Source organism: Erigeron canadensis, chromosome 9 (assembly GCF_010389155.1).
Source record: "Erigeron canadensis isolate Cc75 chromosome 9, C_canadensis_v1, whole genome shotgun sequence".
In the NCBI taxonomy this organism is placed as follows: domain Eukaryota; kingdom Viridiplantae; phylum Streptophyta; class Magnoliopsida; order Asterales; family Asteraceae; genus Erigeron; species Erigeron canadensis.
Window position 1 is genome coordinate 16,805,835 of NC_057769.1, and position 20,354 is coordinate 16,826,188.

At 34.5% G+C, this 20,354-nt stretch overlaps 2 protein-coding genes across 2 annotated transcripts; one reads left to right on the plus strand and one right to left on the minus strand.

Moving 5' to 3' along the window:
- Window positions 1-11,112: 11,112 nt before the first annotated feature.
- On the minus strand, window positions 11,113-17,422 carry LOC122582240 (cationic amino acid transporter 1). Its single transcript, XM_043754607.1, has 3 exons — window positions 16,848-17,422; window positions 12,039-12,744; window positions 11,113-11,860 (listed from the first exon to the last, which is right to left on the minus strand). The coding sequence occupies exons 1-3, from the start codon at window positions 17,257-17,259 to the stop codon at window positions 11,188-11,190; spliced, it is 1,791 nt and encodes a 596-aa protein (XP_043610542.1). The 5' UTR covers window positions 17,260-17,422; the 3' UTR covers window positions 11,113-11,187.
- A 1,319-nt stretch (window positions 17,423-18,741) lies between these two features.
- LOC122583282 lies at window positions 18,742-19,728 on the plus strand. Its single transcript, XM_043755702.1, has one exon. The coding sequence runs from the start codon at window positions 18,742-18,744 to the stop codon at window positions 19,726-19,728; it is 987 nt and encodes a 328-aa protein (XP_043611637.1).
- Window positions 19,729-20,354: the final 626 nt, after the last annotated feature.

Genomic DNA, 20,354 nt, shown 5'->3' on the forward strand with positions numbered 1-20,354 from the left:
TTTAGTGACAAACATGACTAAGTAATTAGGCATAATACTATAATTTGTTTTTTATCTTATAATAAATAAAAAATACCTTTTAAATATTCTTTTGCAACATTTTTTTTTCTTCGTTGTATACCTTTTTTTAGGATTCATATTTCATACGCTTTGTAATTTACATTTATCGTTATATATATATATATCACGAGTTTATAAACGTTGTAAATTTTACGTATCGCTGTATCCCGGGGCAAAGCCCGGGCACAAATACTAGTTATTATTATTAATCGCAGGGAGGGCAGGGGAGGGGAGGGGAGGGGTGACTACGGTATCAACTCCCCGATGATCGCACGAAGATGTTCTCCTTTCTTGTGGCACCACCTTTCTTGTGGCACCACAAGTCTATTGCGATTATAAAACAAAATCTTCTTTTTCAAAATAGATTATGCGTTTTCAAAACATTCAAAAGCATGTAGGTACGTGCTTCTCCAAACTACGTTTTCATAGCCGATAATCACTTTTTCATATAAACATTTTTTTAGATTATTTGCATTTTACAAACATAATAATCAGATAATTACTTTATAACGCAATCCCAAACACCCTCTTAATTGGTGAATAGATTACAGAGACTTGTTGACAGTGATATTGGTAAGCTTTGACTTTCTATCAAATTTGTTGACCTTGGAAATTATATAACACTAAATTCTGGGAATTTTAATTCACTTTTGGCTTGAGCTCGACTAATAGAGTGTTCAAACATTATGTTTACCCTCAACCTCTAATAACTAGCTTAATATCCAATCGGTGACCACATAAAAAAATAAATTGATGGATACATCATGTATTGCAAAAAATATAAGTTAAATTATTAGAAAATATATTGTGAAAGAAGAAAAAATAAGCATTTAGTTTAATCGTAAAAATGAATATTTAGTTTTGTCCATCTAACAGTAACCGAAGTATGGCTTAAGATATATGTATTATCTAATAGTGAACCCTCTTTATAAAATTCATTTCGGATTCTTGTACAAAGATAGTGAAACAGTAAGTTATGGCTTAATCCATCCATCCAATCATTCATAAATTTTAGGATCAATACTTCCAATGGAGCATTTAATTGGTTTTTCCACTATATATTGGGAATGCGTTCATCAGAAATCCCAAAATAACAACTTGATACTACACATAAAACGGAAACAAAATTGAGAAAAATCTGAGTATAAATACTTGAACTTAAGGAGGATTTTGAGCAGCAGCTTTTATAGGGTTTTTGGAGCAGGGGAGTTCTACTTCTTACCTTTAAACTATCACCGTTCTTACGGTATATTTTAAACCCTGATGTGGACCAACCAGACCTAGAAGAAGAAAAAGAAAAGAGATGGGGCAGATGAAGAAGAACAGGGAGAATAATTTCAGAGTAAGAAAGAGGAGGAAAAAGAAAGTACACGTGTAAATGTATTAGTAGTTGTTGTTAGCTACAATAACCTACTCACAAGACCGACCTACTTTCTTCTTATAACTCTAGCAATGTGAATGAAGTAACAATGTAATAAACTTTCTGCTTGTTGGAATGGATCCAATTCACCCATAAGGAACGTCTTTTGGTAATAATACTCCATATATGTGACGTCATTAAGGCCTTGTTCATATGACGGATACATCTAATACCCCGTCCACCCTCAAACTTAGGGAGACAGCAATCTCTCCAAGCAACTTTTTCTTTTCCTTTCGCCATAGGGCCTTGGCACCAAAGAAACCCATGCATCTGCTTCTCTAACTCAATGGTAATACTAACAGGAAGTATAAAAACTGATGCCCAATAAATGTGCATTGAATACAAGACAGAGTTAACGAGCTGTAATCTACCTGCAAAAGAGAGTGTTTTGTTTTTCCAATCATTGATCCTAGCTTCCATTCTCTCGACCAGAATTTTGCAATCCTTATGCAACAAACATAATGCAATCAGTGGGACCCCAAGGTATCTAACAGGAAGCGAGCCTTCTTCAAATGGCATCAGACCGAAAATAGCCTGTTTGACATAATTGGGGACATTACAAAAGAATGCGGTGCTTTTTGTTAAACTTGGAGTCAAACCCGAAGCTTTTGTGAATAAGTTCAAACCCTCCATTATCAATTTTGCAGAAGCGATGTCTCCCCGTGCAAAGAGAAAAAGGTCGTCTGCAAAACAAAGGTTAATAATTCGCTCCTCCTTACATAGGTTGTGATACCTGAAATGAGTAGATTCTCTGACCAATTTCTGCAACATCAATGTTAGGACCTCCATCACAAGAGTAAAGAGGTACGGAGACATAGGGTCACCTTGTCTTAAACCCCTCTTACCTTTGAAAAAACCATGGATATTACCATTAATGCTTAAAGACAACGAGACACTAGTAACACAGGTAATAATCCAATTCACCATGGTATTGTGAAACCCAAAACCAGTCAAAATCACCCTCAAAAACTCCCAATCAACAGTGTCATATGCCTTTTGGATATCGACCTTGAAAGCACACCTAGGAGGTCCAATGTCCCTATGGTAGTTATGCATAAGCTCTTGATTAAGTAAGATATTATCAGAAATGCGCCTACCAGGAATAAACGCGGATTGGTTGATATCCACTATATCTTCAAGCCCTTCCAAAATTCTAGTTGTGATAATTTTGCTAATACATTTATATATATTATTACAACACGAAATAGGTCTATAATCAGAAATAGAACCAGGAGTGAGTACCTTAGGGATTAAAGCCAGAAAAGTATGGTTTATTTCATTGAGAATCCTTCCCGTTTTGAAAAAATCATGAACCGCCACACAGACCTCCTTTCCAACAATATCCCATGTCTTTTTGAAAAACAAAGACGAAAAACCATTAGGTCCGGGTGCCTTATTATCATCAATAGAAAACATGGTTGTTTTAACAGACACCATACGAACCATGTTAGCTGCTTTGAGAGCGTTAATGTGTTTCGAGAATATTCCATCTACATCAAACTCTATTTCAGGACCCGTGACCCCTAAGAAGTTGGAATAATGTATGACAAGAGCATTAGCAACATCACTTCCTTCATATTCTCGTCCTTGTATATCCACAATCTTTTCTATCCTGTTTCGGTGCTGTTTTGCTTTCAAAGAATTGTGAAAATACTTAGTATTCGCATCTCCCACCTCAAGCCATTCAATCTTGGCTTTTTGCTTTAGAAATCTTTCTTCATCAAGCGTTGCTTCTTTAAATAAGTTCAAGATATCAACTTCCTGATTTCTAAGAGCCTCATTTCCGGGTTCAACATCTATAGCTTGCTGGATTTTATCAAGTTCCTCTCTCAGTGTAGAGACCCGCTTATGGATATTCCCCTGCTTAAAATGGAGACTTCGTATAGAATGCTTTAAACTTCGAAGCTTTCTAACCACCCTATACATTTTTGCAACCGTCAATACTTTGATTCTAATGAGTTTGCACAATATCCCTGAAATCTTCCTTATGAACGAGAAAGTTGGGAAATTTGAAAGGTTTAGGTTGATCCCTAATAACATTAGGAATTTTCAGGATACACGGTAAGTGATCAGATATCCTATAAGGTTGGAAGACCGCATATGCAGCTCGAAAAACACGAACAAAATGTATATCGCCCATAACTCTATTGATTTTCTTAAGGAGTCATGTTCCTTTCTTTGGTTTCTGAGTCCAGGTATAGTGAAAGCCCGAGCAGTTAATATCCATTATCTTGATATCTTTCACACATTGCTTAAATTCACGCATTCCAATGCTAATGTTTGAAGACCCGGTACTACTATCTTCCAGATTTAAGGCTGAATTGAAGGCTAAATAAGAATATCTATTTTCAGTATGCACCTGATTCTTTGATGAACTCGCCTTATTAGTATTAGCTGATTTATTAACTGGCCTATATTCAAGCTTCTGCTTTTGCTTATTAACATGTACAACATATTTAGAAGCTACCTTCTGTTTCTTAGAAACTTCCAGAAATTCATCAGCATCAACAAGAGGTGCTTTTTGTTACTGCTTCACGGCCTTAGGGCACCCATTGTTCTCATGGCCAAAAACCTTGCAATGATCACACCGAGGGGGTTTCCATTAGTATTCTACTTTCATAGTTTCCTTAACATACCCTTCCCCGTCCATATTTGGGATTGCCATAGTTAATTCCTCTTTCAAAGCATTATCAACTGTCAATTCAGTCATGGCTCTTGCATAGCTACTTCTACCCCATGATTCTAGACACATGGAAGTCGTGTAAGAATCTAGTAATTTAGGCGTACCCAACTTAGTATCAAGCAAGCTCAATCCATCTTCCGTATAAGCAGCCATAGGGACTTTGTGTATCTTGACCTAAACTGTTACCTTTTTTATATCTTCTTTCTTCAAGGTAGTTGAAGGGGTCCATATATTAAGAAAAATAGGAACATTGCGAACCAGCCAGGGTCCTCCTTCAAGCACACTCATCATTCCCGCTTTAGTTGCAAATTTAAAAAAGAAAAAACCATTGGAATTCATCATCAAACGTTGTAGACCATATTTCGACCAAACAGTCTTTGCATAATATTCAACAACAGGGAAAGCTTGTCTTTTGCCCAAGAAATAACCGCACACTGTATGAGCAAACCTATCTTGAACCACCTTAACTGATTCTCTAGGAAAAACAATATCAACATCCTCCATTTGATCATTTGATTCAAGAACGCGAAAATTGACAGAATGTTTCTTACCATCCTGAACTTTAGATGCATATGAGACCTTGGGGGGGGGGGGGACATCATCTTTCTCAATATGTTGCGTGACACCTTCCTTCCCTACTTGGCCTTCAACTTCATTAATTTGATCAATCGGTTCACTTCCATTGTTAGTCGTAGCTCCAGAATCTGTAGTATTCACCTTATCCATGTTGGCTTCATTTGGAATATTCGTTTGTTTTACTTTATCTTCTGCTGGTTTAGCATGCTCATTAGTCTAATAACCATGTACTTCTTCCACCAAAGGGGAGGCCTGAGCAAGTGAAAAAGAAAATGACCCAGCAGGAATTCCTGATATGTCGTATTTTATACCCATTTCCCACGATTTATATTGTTAAGTTAGCATGTTTGTTGAGTCGTTTTTGTATACAATTGTTGCGTTTATGGTATTTGTTAGTGTTACAGGTGACTGACAGGTATGTAAGCGTAAATCTGGAGAACATGACTTTCTGGAGCTTAAACGATTGCTAACGGATGAATTCTGGAACGTTTGGATGAAGAAATAAGCTGGTCAACAAAAGTCAACGGACATTGAGCCGCAATCACTTATTGCGCCGCAACAGAAATCTCAGAAAATCTAGTTGCCCCGCAATGAAGTCTATTGAGCCGCAATGCCTCAAGTCTTCAGCAAGTACAAAGTCAACGAAAGTCAAAGTCAACATGAAAGTCAAACCTCATTGCGCCGCAACTAGCTGTTGCGCTGCAATGAGTGTCGAATCTGCAATTTTTTTGGAAACGTATATAAAGCATGTTTCCTTATTCCAAAACCCTAACTTTTACTTCCAGTCGGTTTTTAAGCACTTTTTGAAGGCTTTTCTTGTATTCAACCATTCTTAAGGATCTCAAGCTCAATTGGATCAATTCCGTTATTCGTTTTCAATTCCTTGTATTCGGTAACGATGAATTCTCTATATTTGATTTGTTATTCGTATTTTAATATGAGTGGCTAATCTCCTTTTCATCCATCTTGATGGAGTGAGACAATATGTAAGGATTGCACAATATTTTATAATTCAAGTGATTTGATTTAACGTTGTGTCGTGATCTTGATCTATTAATTCTTTGTTATTTAATTATTGATTGCGGATAATCTTTATACAAAACTTAGTGACGACTAAGGTTTGGGTAGAAGTTATTTTTATTGCTTGGTTAGAAGTGATTGGTTCTATGACGGGTACGGTAGAAGGTAATTAGTGATTAATAAGAATTAATGGGTTAATGGTTGGGTACAATCGATAGACACAATTGTTATCTGAAATGACCAAAGCCATTGTTGAACTAGAGAAGTTGTAAAAAGGCGTCTCGGGGTACCGGTCTAAATAATGAAACTAGTTTATACAAGAGAATCAAATAAGTTGTTAACTTGACGGGTATGGGGTTGACGATTAATTTGAGTCTCGGTTATTTAATCACTAAATTGAATTTGAACTTCATCAAATGTGCAATCTTAACATGTTGTCGAGCGAAATCAAGATGGATGACCTTTAAATTCTTAATTTAAACAACAAACTCCTTTTCGATTAATCCTGAGGGATTACTAACTTTTCAAACTAACTGTTTGCAACGTGGCAATTCGGCCACAAAACCCCCCATTTTTACTTGAATCATTTAATTTCTACAATTGCTTATAATAGTCCTTGTGAACGATCTCGGCTTACCAGTTTTTACTATACTGCATGCGATCAAGTACACTGCCTGTGAGTCTGTAGTAGTCAGTCTTTCGGTAAATCGTGTTTATAAATTTAAAGCTAGATTTCGCACATCAATTCCCGGAGTAATGCCCTTTGGCAAAGGATCAGAAGCATTAATCTTAGTATTTTCAATAGGAATTCTAGGAGTTGGCCAGTGGTATAATTACCACCACCTGGAATATCAACGACCTTCTTGGATGAATCGCCTTCATTAGTAATCACCCGATTAGGGTTTCCACCCTTTTGAGGGCTTCCTCCCTTTTTCTTTTTCTTGCCAGACATTGAATCTTGTCTTAATTTATTAAAACGTTCTTCAAGCGCTTTCAAATCAAACAGACTATCCCTCTTCACACCATGCAGCAAAACTCAACAAACCAGATCAATCATTAACATAACTAAATGAAGAACAGTAAATTGCAACAATAATTAGCTCAGACCATGTTTCTACAGCGGTAAATACGCTGCAACAACATTGTATGTATTACCAATTGGAAGTGTATATTAAGTTAACGTATCTACATCAGTAAATACGATGCAACAACAATTAACTTAATCTTCCATTGGAAGTATATTAAGATAATATTTCTACGTCAGTAAAATCCGATGCAACAATATTATTTTAATAATTCATTATATGTAATGTTTACATTCATGTTGAGAACCTGCAAAACATAAATAATATACAAACATATAAACATAATAGGATCCAATTTGATCAACCATATATGCCAAGGTAATATTATCGACAAACGGTAATTACAAGATAAATTACAAGACTTGAAATATATATATATATATATATATAATACATCTAGAATGTTTGTGTCACCAAGAGATATGCACCAACAAATACAAGCTTTTAATCTAGCAAATTAAATTACAAAACACATATAAGATCATCCATCACATTCATGACTATCTAACCATAGCTAAACACTAATCATTCACTAGCATTCTTTTACCCATGACAAACTCATATTATGTTTGAATTGACTTATTTTCAAATCTTATTTTACCAAATTCCATCTTTTCAATTTACTAAAAATCTCATTTTGTCCATCATAATATGGTCATGTCATCTCATTACTCAAAATTACCAAATACTCATTTTGACCACAATGGTCACCAACAACTCTAATAAAAAACATTCATGCAACACTATAACCATATACTAAATTACAATAAGAAATTAGAAAAATAATAGCAAAAATTATCATCCAACCCATATACCCCTAAGTTATCGACTTTCAAGAACCCTAAATTTCTATTGAAATCAAAACTAGATTAGAAAGCCTTCACCTTAAGGAATGAAGAATAAAAAAAAATCAAGGATTTTAATCACAATCTCTTCTTCTTCTTCTTAAAATTCAGCCCATAGCACATAGACATTCACAATTTTCTCCGAATTCTATTCTTCACTATAATATGATTTATTATTATTTTACTTGAATGATTCTTTAATTGAATTGAGCCCATAGCACATAGACACTCACAATTTTCTCCAAATTCTATTCTTCACTATAATATGATTTATTATTATTTTACTTGACTGATTCTTTAATTGAATTGAAGATTAGATTTTGTTTGGAAGAAGAATTTCTCACACGCGCCATTCTATATGGAAGATTTGAGAAGAAAAAGATGAATATTGTAATGAGATTGTAGTTAGGAGTGGAAAGGTGATTCAACAAAATTGATATGGCTGGGCATTCCCTCTCCAAGCCAAGTTTTTATCAAAAGAAAAAAGTTCCAGCTAATTTAATATCATAACTAAAATCAATGTCAAAATATAATGATAGTTTATTTTATTTGCCTTAAAATTTCGGGATGGTACAATAATCATTATATTATTCCATAACTTTATGGTTAAAAATTATAAATGTTTAATTGTTTACGACCATACGGGCTCAAAGATCCGATGACATATAGTTAGTCGGGTTAATGAAAGTTCACAAAATTTCAACAAGACGCACTGGAGAAATGGAAGTTACCTAGATCTCTAATTCCAATTGTGTAATATGTGGTCTCATTGTGTCGAGTTAGAATAGTTGTGTTGGTTGTTTGGTTGTTAGGATTCTTGGAGTTAGAATAGTGGTACTCTGTCACTTTGGCTGTTTTTCATTGATTTTTAAAAGTTAACAAAGCGTACCCTTTACCCCCAAAAAACGGCATCAATAGAAAACACAAACACGATAATTGACGTCTCGCGATACGGGCATTCTTAAACCAAACTAATTAAATGTATAAGCATTTAATCACGTGGCACACATAGTCTTATGACACATTAATCATTTAACACCATAAAAGCATGTAGTTTAACAAAGTTAGATATTGACTAAGGAAAATGATTAATCAACCTAATTGACGTGCCTAAAGATATGCCTAAAACCTTAAGAATTTGACATGTGGATTCCACTAATTCTCTTTCTTAATCTTGCCCCCTGATTTTTCCACATGTCACCATCTTACAATTAGACACATCTTTAGGTATACCAATTAGGTTGATTTATCATTATCCATTGACTAAAGGTCAAGTCGACTATTAACGCGAGATGGTTTGAATGGTTACACATTAGGGGACCAAGTTTCGGGGACGACTCGTGTCATCGCAAAATGTTGTCAACAAATATTTGGAGACGACAGACCGGACCTTTTGGGACGACATATGTCGTGTCGAAAAGTGGAATTTGTTGTAATATAAGATTATAAGGCATCATGGAGTGCAGGTGTTGATAGCAAGCTAGTCTTGTAAAAAGATGATGGTGACAATAATAAACTTGGAAAATTAACATCATTGATGCTACATGCTCCAGACATTTTTTCTATATATTTTTTTTATTAAGTTTTGAAATTTATTGCAACTAAGACACCTGAAAGTATTTTAATGATTGGTTGCTAATTACCCACGCAAAGACTATCTATATCTACGTCTATATTATCTTATAAATCATTTTTTCTCTTTAAATTTTTAAAAGATGATTTGAACTACCTAAATTACTCTCCTTCTTTATTCACTAATTTAAACATCTCTACCTAATATACCTATAATACCCTTAAATCTCAACCACTCATTTTTTTTTCTCTCCCCCATAAATCATTTTATTTTATAATTTATTCAAAATATTTTATCTTAAAATCCGTATATCGATAAATTATAAAAATTGCAGGGGTGTTCTTAAAGTTTCATGCTCTTTCATTAAAGATGTCATTTGAAATACTTTCGACAAATTTTTGATTTCGAATACGGAGTCCGTACGGCTAAGACATTTGGCTATTACACTCTATGACTTATCACCTCCTATAACCTATCACCCCCACCATCTCATCGCCGCATTGTGCGGGTACTATTGCTCGTTTATACAAAAGCACGACATCTTTTTTACCGACTACTGCAAGTCTGCAATTCACGAGGTAATCTTCCAATAATTATAAAACAACCTCCTAAATTCATTTATAAAAAGGTAATAGCCTTTAGATGAAAATCAAAATTGAATTTTAACCCTTAGATTATGTTGCCTACATCACTTAACCTTTTTAAATATATTCCTTAAGTTTACTAACTTACTAAATACTAAATCACATACTATACATGTCATATGAAATTCTTTCTTATGTAAAATGTAATGTCTTTATCTATCGATTAATATAGCTACAGGAAACTTAGGTAGTTATTCATTCATTTATTGGTAGATTTCTTTTAGGTTCTAAAAATAATTATTCTTTTTGCTATATTTTAAAAACTTTATATAATTTTTTATATTTATGATATATCATATATATTATTCACACATATATTTATCTTAATGAATCGTTATCTTTCGTTACTATCACAAGTTTGAGTACGTTTCGGAATTTTTTTAAAGCAATTTGAATACCTTTATTTATTTATTTTTGGATAGTTAGCTTAATAACTTTTTATTTATTTAACTAATTCTATATTTTAAAAAGTGTGAACTTTTAATTTAATATAATTTTACACATTAAATCACAACTTATGAACACATCAAGAATTTGACATATACTTGTACAATAATAGCATGTCATGTTTTTTTTATATGTATGTTAAAATCTAATACCTAATAAATAAATTATGATAAAATACAATAGTACACAGTTAAAAATATGTAAAAATTTATCCACATTAAAAAATGTGGAGTTTTAAATTTCCACAATTTTAGGCGCATGTGAATTTTCAAATTTAATTTATCACACAACTTATATTTACACTAACTATTAACTTGTGTCCGTTCTAAATAAAAAACTATTAACTTGTGTCACATTTAAGTGTGGATATATGATAAATATGTGTGGATATTCAACTTATTCGTTGTAGTGATATTACCATCTTCTTATTGGCGTTTATTGAAGTAATTTTCATATTGTTTTTTGTTTCACTTAGTTGAAATATTCCACCATTACTTTCAATACGAGAATGGAGTAATGATTGACAGCTTTTAAAAATTTTTTTCATTTAAAAGTATACTTAAATTTTAGTATCACATATAAAGAGTACTGGTTTATAGATAATAATCATATAAATATTTGATACGTTTTATCGATATTTATGCATGTAAACAATATTATAAAACGTTAAAATGTCGTTAGTTGGATATGTTCATCCCTCATATTACGCGGGATAATGATCTAGTTTTGATATAAACCAGCAGTCGAAGAGTTCTAATATAAACACAATAGGTTGTCATAAAGTAAAATAACCCCCTTAAAAATAATATTACGAGTAATTGATAGACAACTAACTTATGATCCAGCATCACCAATTTTATTTTCAACCCCTTTCAGTTCTTCCCCTTGTTCAACCTTGCTCCACTTCTTCTCTTCAGCCTTAGCAGTATCATATGCTGCATGAAGTCCAAACAAGAAGTAATACACCAACAACAAACCAGTCCATGCTGCAAATCTTATAAACGAATCCCTATCAATGGAGCCAAGAAGAAATATATTTATTGCAATCGAAGTCGATGGCAACCATGGAACTAAGGGCACCCCCCACATTTTTGGCTCTCGTGCCTGGGGGACAAAAGCCCAAAGGGAAAACGTTGCAAGTGCCCAAATTGGGACTGTGATGCAGTACCCAATCCAACCATTTTTAGAGAGCCCCCAGTACCCTGCGGTGAAGCAAGAGGAAACGATTATGGTTACTAAGCAAGCAATCAATTTGTTACGGTTTGCGGAAGTGGTCACTTCAGATGCATAGTAGCGGCGGACGAGAAGCGCGACAGCCACAAGCATGAAAATGAAGAGTGTGGAAATGGAGAGCAGGTTTGAGAGGATATCGAGTTTGGTGAAGAAAGCAATCACGGCTGTAGCGGCCATCATGGCTACTGTGGCATTGACGGGTGTCCCGGTTTTGGCATCCACAAGGGCGAACCATGGAGGCATCATGTGTGTTCGAGCGATATGTGTTAAGTATCTGCAGTGACATTTACGGTGATCAGTTGTTTAGACAGATTCAAATAAGTTGTAAAATTTTAATTGTGTTTTTTCAAGTGGTGAGGAGGTATTCAGATTTCCGAGTTATAGCAAATACTAAAAAAAAAATGGTCAACTTGAAATGATGGTGGAATTAAAGAGTTTACTAGTGAGCTTACCTTGCTTGGCCAACGGCTCCAACTAGGAGCACCGAGGTCATACCCTTTAGAGCTCCGGCGGCCACCACATATTTGGCCCAATCCCAACCAACTGATTTAAACGCCACTGAGAAAGGGGCATCAACATCTATGTCTTTATATGATTGCATCAAGCAAAGTGTTATAGCTAATGCGCAATATAGTGTGGTGGTGATCACCATCGAGCCAACAAGGCCTATAGGAATGTCTTTGGCTGGATTTTTAGTCTCCTCTGCCATAGTTGCAACTGCATCAAACCCAACATACGCGAAAAAGAGTACAGCCGAGGCCTTGAACACTCCTCGGGCTTTAAATGGTGCAAAGTCTTTGTAGTTATCCGTGTCCGCCTTGATGAGGCCACATATGATGATGAATAGGATCACAATAATGTGCACAACAGAGGCAATGTAGTTGATGCGGGATGAGCCTTTGGTGCTGAGAACTGCGATGATGCAAATGATGGCTATGACAACTACTGCTATGGGGTCCAATTCACTGTAGTCCTTGGCTAGGCCATGAGCTTTGATTCGAAAATCAATTGGGTCGTGGTTACAAAGGGTGGCAAAGTAGGATGTCCATGAACGTGCCACCGCGGCTCCCCCAATCACGTACTCTAGGAGGATATTTCCGGCCGCTATGAACGCTACAAAGTCTCCTAACTCTACCCTCAGATAAGCAAATGACCCTCCTAAAAGTTACAATATATTTGTAATTAAGTTATTGCAATTAGTCCTACGTACGTCCAAATATAGGAAAGTATAATAAAATGTATGGGGAGTGATATATATCTACAACATATTTTAACCATCTACAACAAAAATATATATTTTACTTCGCTGTATACAACTGTGTAAAGCATATATTTTTGTAGATTATCAAAATTTGTTGTAGATATATTCACTCCCCTTTGTATAAACGGTGTATTTTTTTTCCGTACAGAGCAAGTCTAATACGAAGCTAGCATTTATAATAAACTTTCATAACTTGTTTATTATAAATGTTTCATCAAATTTTAATTAATTAAAAAAAAAAAATCTCCACAATTTTTATCTATAAAATTTATTGGTAAATGAATTCATCGTAATGAACTGTTTAAATATTAAATAAAGATTCAAATAGTATGAGGATAACTGTTACATACTTATGGCAAATGTTATTTTAGAACGGCTTATTAGTGTTTTAAATCTCGGTCATCTTGGTTGATGTATCGTATCTCGGTCCCCTACTGAGTCGAGATTTTGATCATCAGCCAAATATATCGGGGTCGGTCAATCTTGGTCATTATCGGATATCTCGGTCATCTCGGTCAACACAAAAACTTCGACTTCTTTTTTCTTTAATTTTTGTTTTGACCTTTCAGTTTTGATTTTGTCTATTTTAGCCTATGAGTAACACTCCTATTAACATTTTATAATATATTTAAATATTTATTTAACTTTGTTTATTTTTTTTATTTTTTTTAGAACAGTATTTCACTTTGTTTATTTAACTGTTAAAAAGTTATAACCTTGTTTCTTTTAACTATATTTTTTAATATGTTGTTTTTATTAATATAAATACATTTAAAACGGATGAAAGTTATATCAATGTAAACTACATTTAAAACTATTCATATATTTTACATCAAATATTACATAAAACAAATAAAAATTTAAATGGTCAAAATTAAAAAAAAAAACCGAAAATGTCAAACTATGACATTTAAGTTGAGACGAATGAAGTATCTCTTTGTTTTTATATTGAAATTATTTTGTTGAATTACTAACGAAGTTCTTTTTTTAAGTTTTATGTGCTTCAAACTCGAGATCACTTCTTATTTGGATTTTACCCAAAACCCAACCCAAATAATTCAAACCTAAATAACCAATCTTATTGGATTTAGGTTATGGGACCCAAATGACCCGAACAAAATAACTTAAATCCAAATAACTTTACTGATCAATAGTGCTAATATAAGTTACACATGTTTATATTTCTAATAATAATGAAAATTAAAGAGTTGTAAAATATATATTGAGTCGCCACTTTCTACGATGTTTTATTTAAAACGTAGAATATTATTTTCTATAATTAATGATCATATTTAAATGTATTAACATCATCATACTGATCTAACAACTCTAATTATAAATTAAGTATTATCTAAAAGTTTAAACTTCTCCATTTATTTTAGAATTAAAGATTCTTTTTTATATATATTTAGCTTTATATATATTTAGAGATACGTAATATAGTTAACTTGTAACAATTTGTGGTATCTGGGTGGCAATGGCATTGTCCACATGGGTTATGTTGACTTTTAACTCTCGATGCATCATTTTAATATTTTAGGGAATTAAAGTTTTTTTTTATATATATTTAAAGATACGTAATATAGTTAACTTGTTGTAACAATTTGTGGTATCTGGGTGGCAATGACATTGTCCACATGGGTTATGTTGACTTTCAAGTCTCGACGCAACCCACTCCACACAACCGTTAATTCCAATACCAATGTTGACTTTATTTACATTTTATATTTTGACTTTCACTTATTAATCATATTGTCTAAGTTTTTCTCAGGGATAATGATAATTAATTCATATCCCTATATATTAACTTAATCATAAAATACTAATATGTGGAAAATTTAAAAGATAAGATTAGGAAATACAATTAGTACATTCCACATTTCCAATTTTTTTTGTTTAATATTATATGATTAAGTTGATTAATATTTTCATTTGGGAAGTGATATATTCACAACCCAAATTTACCATTTACAACATGTGCTTGCTTCAGACAAGTGTTGACGGGGAGAGGGAAAAAAAGTAGGGCCAGAGACAACGATAAAGCAAAAGAAAAAAAAAAGTTATTTTTAAAATTTGAATACCAACGACTACTTTAGAGGATGGCGTTAACTCAAGCACAAATACAATATCAAATGGCGTTTGAGGTTTAACAACAATAACCAAGAAACCCACAACTACCATTGATAATTAATGAAAATGCACCCGAGGCGGATATTATCGCGTCCGCCAATGATGAAGAAGAAGTTTAGAAGTGGCTCATGTGGGGTGGAGAAGGCGGCCCAAAAAACCGGCCGACAAAATGCTTTTGCGGGGGGACGATGAGTGGTTTTATGTAGTTTTAACAATGTAGTGTTTTAGTATTAATGTTTGAATTTGAGTTGTAATGTTTTAATTTTATTTAGTTTTTATTAATTTAATGTTTTGTTATTGATAAGGTAAGTTTTATTTAATTTTGGGTAAAGATAAAATTGAAATATAAAAAAATTTAGAAAGAGGACAAGAAGATATGTTATCGATAATGAGTATGAAAGAGATATTTTAGGAGAGAAAAAAACATTGATGTACAGTAAAAAAGAAGTGAGAAATAGCTTCTATTGGGAAAGAACCTAATAAGAAACATTAATAGTAGTCAATTTGTTAATTGCACCCTCACGCACTCTCAGGGTGTGTTTGGTAGGGTAAAATCTGAAAATAATTTAATTTCTCATGTTTGGTTGGTCAAGGAAATCATTGAGACGGAGAAATTGATTTCACGGAAAATACGATCATTTGTAATTTGATTTCCATCCAAATAGAGGAGAAATTGGATTTCTTAACCATCATTTCTCCGTGTTTTTTAAAGGAGAATTGAGTTTAAAAAAAAAAACAAATACGACACATTGACAAACAAAATGCTAAAATAGCCGGCCGGCCGGAGTTAACAACGGTTTGAGAACTTTGGCCATGACAAGTTGGAAACCATATTTTATTTTCATAAACGCTATTAATAAGAAATTATATAATTAGCATCTAAATTTGAAGATTAGCCAGATCATATTTACCTGGCAGTCAAACTATGACTGGCTAATTGCAAACATGGTTTTCAACAGTAATCAATATAGATATTATCATTGCATTTTCAAATTAATATTTGCAAAACTAAAATTTTATAGTAACAATTTTGCTGTTCATGTCACTATATGATCTACTAGTTTTATACCCGCACGATACGGCGGAGCATAGGAAAAAATGTTAAATATTGGTACCCGTGTGATTACCGAATCACCGTACCTATGGCTGTGTTTGTTTAGACGACGAAGACGACAACGGTTTTGGGGGGCGGTGGGTATGTGTGTTTTAGAGGGATTCGATTCTGATGGGATGTATGTGTGTGTTTTGTTCCAGGAAATGTATGGGTGTGTTTTTTGATATAATATGTGAGCATGGGAAGGGAAGAGAAAGGAGACAAATTGGACGTAAGGTTTTCTTAAGGGTATTTTTGATATTTCAGGATTAAGTGTTTGGTGATAGTGTAAATTAAAAGGGTAAAATGAGGAATTTAAAGGTAGAGAATTCAATTTAGAGAGAGGTAGTTTGTTTATATAAGGAGTATAGATATGTCATACACATTTTTTATAAATTAAGTCAAAAACATTAACAAATTCTAAAAAAAAAAAATTCTTGGTAATTCATGAAGGTGCTATTGTATTGGTTTATATCTAAAATAACAACTTACAACAGTTTTGGTATTTGTGTGATAAGTATTTTACGTGTTGTAAAACTAGTTTCAATTTTAATCGTCATAAAACCTGAAATCGGGTAATGACAATTGACAACTAAATCTTGTCAACGAGATTGGAGGCATTTTCGGCTTAAAAGGGGAGAATTACGTTTCTTAAATAGATGGTCAAATTACTGACTAAAATAACGTAAATACATATCATATCGTAGGTATAAATTAAAAATCCCAAAGGAAAAAGAAGAAACGCATGAGAGCAGGAGAGTAATCTTAGAATTATACCTGCTACTGGAATTTCAACCGCAAACTCTGTGTAACAGAACACAGACATAAGAGCAGAAGCACCGGACACAACGTATGACAAGACAACCGCAGGACCAGCATCCTTGCGTGCTTCAAGTCCAGTGAGCACGAAAATACCGGCTCCAATAACAGCACCCATTCCAAACCATATTAGATCCCACCACGTCAATGTTTTCTTCATGGCAGTCTGGCTTCTGGCTCTCGCATCAAGCTCCGCTTGATCACCAGACCGCGTTAGAACCCTGTCAATAAACCGATTAGGGATTTGTTTTAGTGCAGTGGCGTAGTTGTTCCAGGTTTTGAACGATTCTTCTGGTAAGAAATCGTTTTTTTGATATGAACAGCCTCTTCTTCTAATGCCTGTGCTGGAATCTTGTTCTTGACTCACCATGTTTTTTTTTTTTTTGTTCACACACAAAAACACACAGTGAATCTATATTTTATATGATATTTTTGAGGAAATATCGGCCAAGTTAGGGGTGGAAATGACTAAATGATACGGACGAAAAGATACCTTATTGGATTGGTTCATATATATTTTCTACACACGCACTTTGAATCTTGCTTTTATTTTGGTGTCAAGTGCGATATTTTCTACTAATAAAAAGGTAATATTTGTTTGTCGGTTACAAGATGAAAAGGAAATATTGTATTAAATACTTACGATTTCCATTTTTTTTTCTTTTCCTTTTGTTGAACAACAATTTAAAATTTGTATTAAGTATTAACAACGCTATCACATGGAAATTCAAAATATCGATAAGTTGGGAACTTAAAGGCTTCATGAAGAATATGTATCCGTATCTCTTTTGAGTAAAAGAATTGGAAATATTTCATATACACCCACAAACTCTTTGAAATTTTTTTTGAAACCGGTATATTTCAAGACTGTTTTGTCAAACAAGTTTTCGAAAAAAAAAAAATACAAAACCAGTTATTCCGGTTTTTCAAATACCGGATTCAAAAATCCCACTCGAATCCGGTATTTGAAATACCTGTCTCATAATACCCAGTTTGAATCCGGTATTTGAAATACGGGTTTCAGACAAGATGTGACACTTCGCAGGTTCGCAGGTTGACTGTTGACTGGTACAGTGGACTGTTGATTGGTTGACTGCACGTACTTCGAAACCGGTATTTGAAAAACCAGTTTCGTTGTAACCCTAACACGTGTCGAACCCTGGTGAAACCCTAATATGAAATGTAAACCTAATTAAATTTGGCTTCTTCTTCATCATTCAAACCCATTGTAGTTCAGTTAATATGGGATGATCATGTATCATTCATAAATGGGATCCTTCAAAATACAGATCCATCGAAAAGAAGAAGTTTTCCCATTTTCCACATGATGACTTATTCACAAATCTGTGATATGACTTACAGTTGTTTTGGTGTTTCAAAAAAAAAATTCAAACTGCAATTATATTTATGGTATGAATTTAAGGGTGTTCCTTTTAGGAACTTAATTACGGATAATAATACTTTGGCAATGATTTATCATCTCGGTGAAGCGCAATTTGAAGTGAAGTTCGAGCCTACTTTTACAAACCAGTTGTTAAGCTTGACTCAAAGCCAATGTTATTTCCAAGGAAGTAACGAACCAGAAGATGAAGAGAACGAAGGTGATGAAGACAATGACGATGATGAAGACAACAACAATGAAGACGATGAAGATGTTCAAGATGATGATGAAATTGATCCAATGGGTGTTGGCTCAAGTGACGATGCACCTTATACAAGTGATGATACCATTGACGACTATAGCATTGATGGGGATGTATCTGGAGACGAATAAGAAGAAGGGGCCCATGCACAAGGTCCTTTGGAGCATCAAGAACTTCTTAATCTCGTCGATGATAATGAAGATGCTCTAATGCCATTCAATGAAGTTCAAGAAGATGTGGTCTTTTGGTCGAGAGAAAGAAACGTGATAGAAAAAGGAATTTTTTTTCAAAGCAAGGCGGAACTTGTACACGCTGTTAGGCTTTGGAACGTAAGAGAAAACAGAGAACTTATTGTAATGGATACAAGGCCAACGTTTTGGAAAGTACAGTGCATGACAAGGGGGAAGAATTATCGTGGTGTTCCGGACCGGGTCCCGTGTAGGTGGGTTGTAGTTGGAACAAGCAAAAACAAGTTAGGCATGTTTCAGATCACAAAGTGGGTGGAGAGTTACAATTGCTATGGAGAAATGATATCTAACAACAACCGATGTATGACAACAAGTATGATTGCTTCTGAAATTTTGCCTAACGTGCGGGACGAGTTAACTTATAAAGTTAGACAGATCCAGGCGCAAGTAAAAGCAACTTTCAATGTGGATGTGAGCTACGCCAAGGCGTGGAATGCAAGAAGGATAGCAATTGAAAGGTTGTATGGAACTTGGCCGAGTAACTTTGATGCATTGCCCAGGTATGTTGCCGAATTACAACGTTCTAACCCTGAAACTGTTGTGGAATGGCTCCATTCGCCAACTAGTTCAAGCCACATACAAGAATTCAAGTTTGTATTCTGGGCTTTTGGACCGACGATTAGGGCATTCCAACGTTGTATTCCAGTGATCTTTGTCGATGGCACTCATTTGAAAGGCAGCTACAAGGGTAAGTTGCTAACTGTAGTCACGAAGAACGCCAATGGACAACTATTGTCAGTCACTTTTGCCTTGGTTGATGAAGAGTCTAATAAAAGTTGGGCATGGTTTCTAAATCTCTTTGAAGAGCATGTCGGATCGCAGCGGCAGGGTGATTTGTGTATCATTTCAGACTATCACCAAGGCATTCGAATTAGGGTCATGAGTCTTACCGTACATAGGAGTGCTCGCGATCCCGTCATCGAAGTACTACAGGACCTAGAAGAATGATTTGATAGAAAGGACGATGACGAATTATGCTTTGTTGAACCATTGTGGGTTTCTGTTTTTGGTAGGCTTTGGATGAAATTGATAAATGAAGCTCTCAAGTCGGCTTACTCGGTTCACCTGGGGCCCGATAAGATGTATTTTGACCTGAGAGACTTGTATTGGTGGCCAGTAATGAAGAAAGACATTGCGAGATACGTTAGTGAATGCATCATGTGTTACAAGTAAAAGCCGACCTCGAGAAACCCTCCGGTTTGCTAGTCCAACCGGTAACGTCGCGGCGTAAATGGGAACGAATTGATATGAACTTCATCACGAAGTTACCTAGATCGAGTTGTGGTTGGGACACCTTTTAGGTGATAATTGACCGGTTGACTAAGTCGGCTCGCTTCTTAGCCATCCGGTAAGAATAAAAATTTGACACCATGGCACGTTGTATCTCATAGAATTAGTATCCAGACTTGGAGTGCCGATTTCTGTTATAACCAATCGGGATACCCTATTTCTTCAAAGTTTTGGAAGGCGCTCCAAAGAGCAATGGGTACTCAACTTGATGTGAGTACGGCGTTCCATCCGCAACCCAACGGTCAAAGAGAAAGAACGATTCAAATGTTTGATGTTATACTAGG

Bases quoted from the DNA above. Each gene is read 5' to 3' on its own strand.
- LOC122582240 (XM_043754607.1), bottom strand. From the start codon at position 17,259: ATGGTGAGTCAAGAACAAGATTCCAGCACAGGCATTAGAAGAAGAGGC. The intron at 12,745-16,847 runs GTATAATTCTAA...TGTAACTTTTAG, and splicing joins GGTTGAAATTCCAGTAGCAG to GAGGGTCATTTGCTTATCTG. The intron at 11,861-12,038 runs GTAAGCTCACTA...ATGTCACTGCAG, and splicing joins GGAGCCGTTGGCCAAGCAAG to ATACTTAACACATATCGCTC.
- LOC122583282 (XM_043755702.1), top strand. From the start codon at position 18,742: ATGCCATTCAATGAAGTTCAAGAAGATGTGGTCTTTTGGTCGAGAGAA.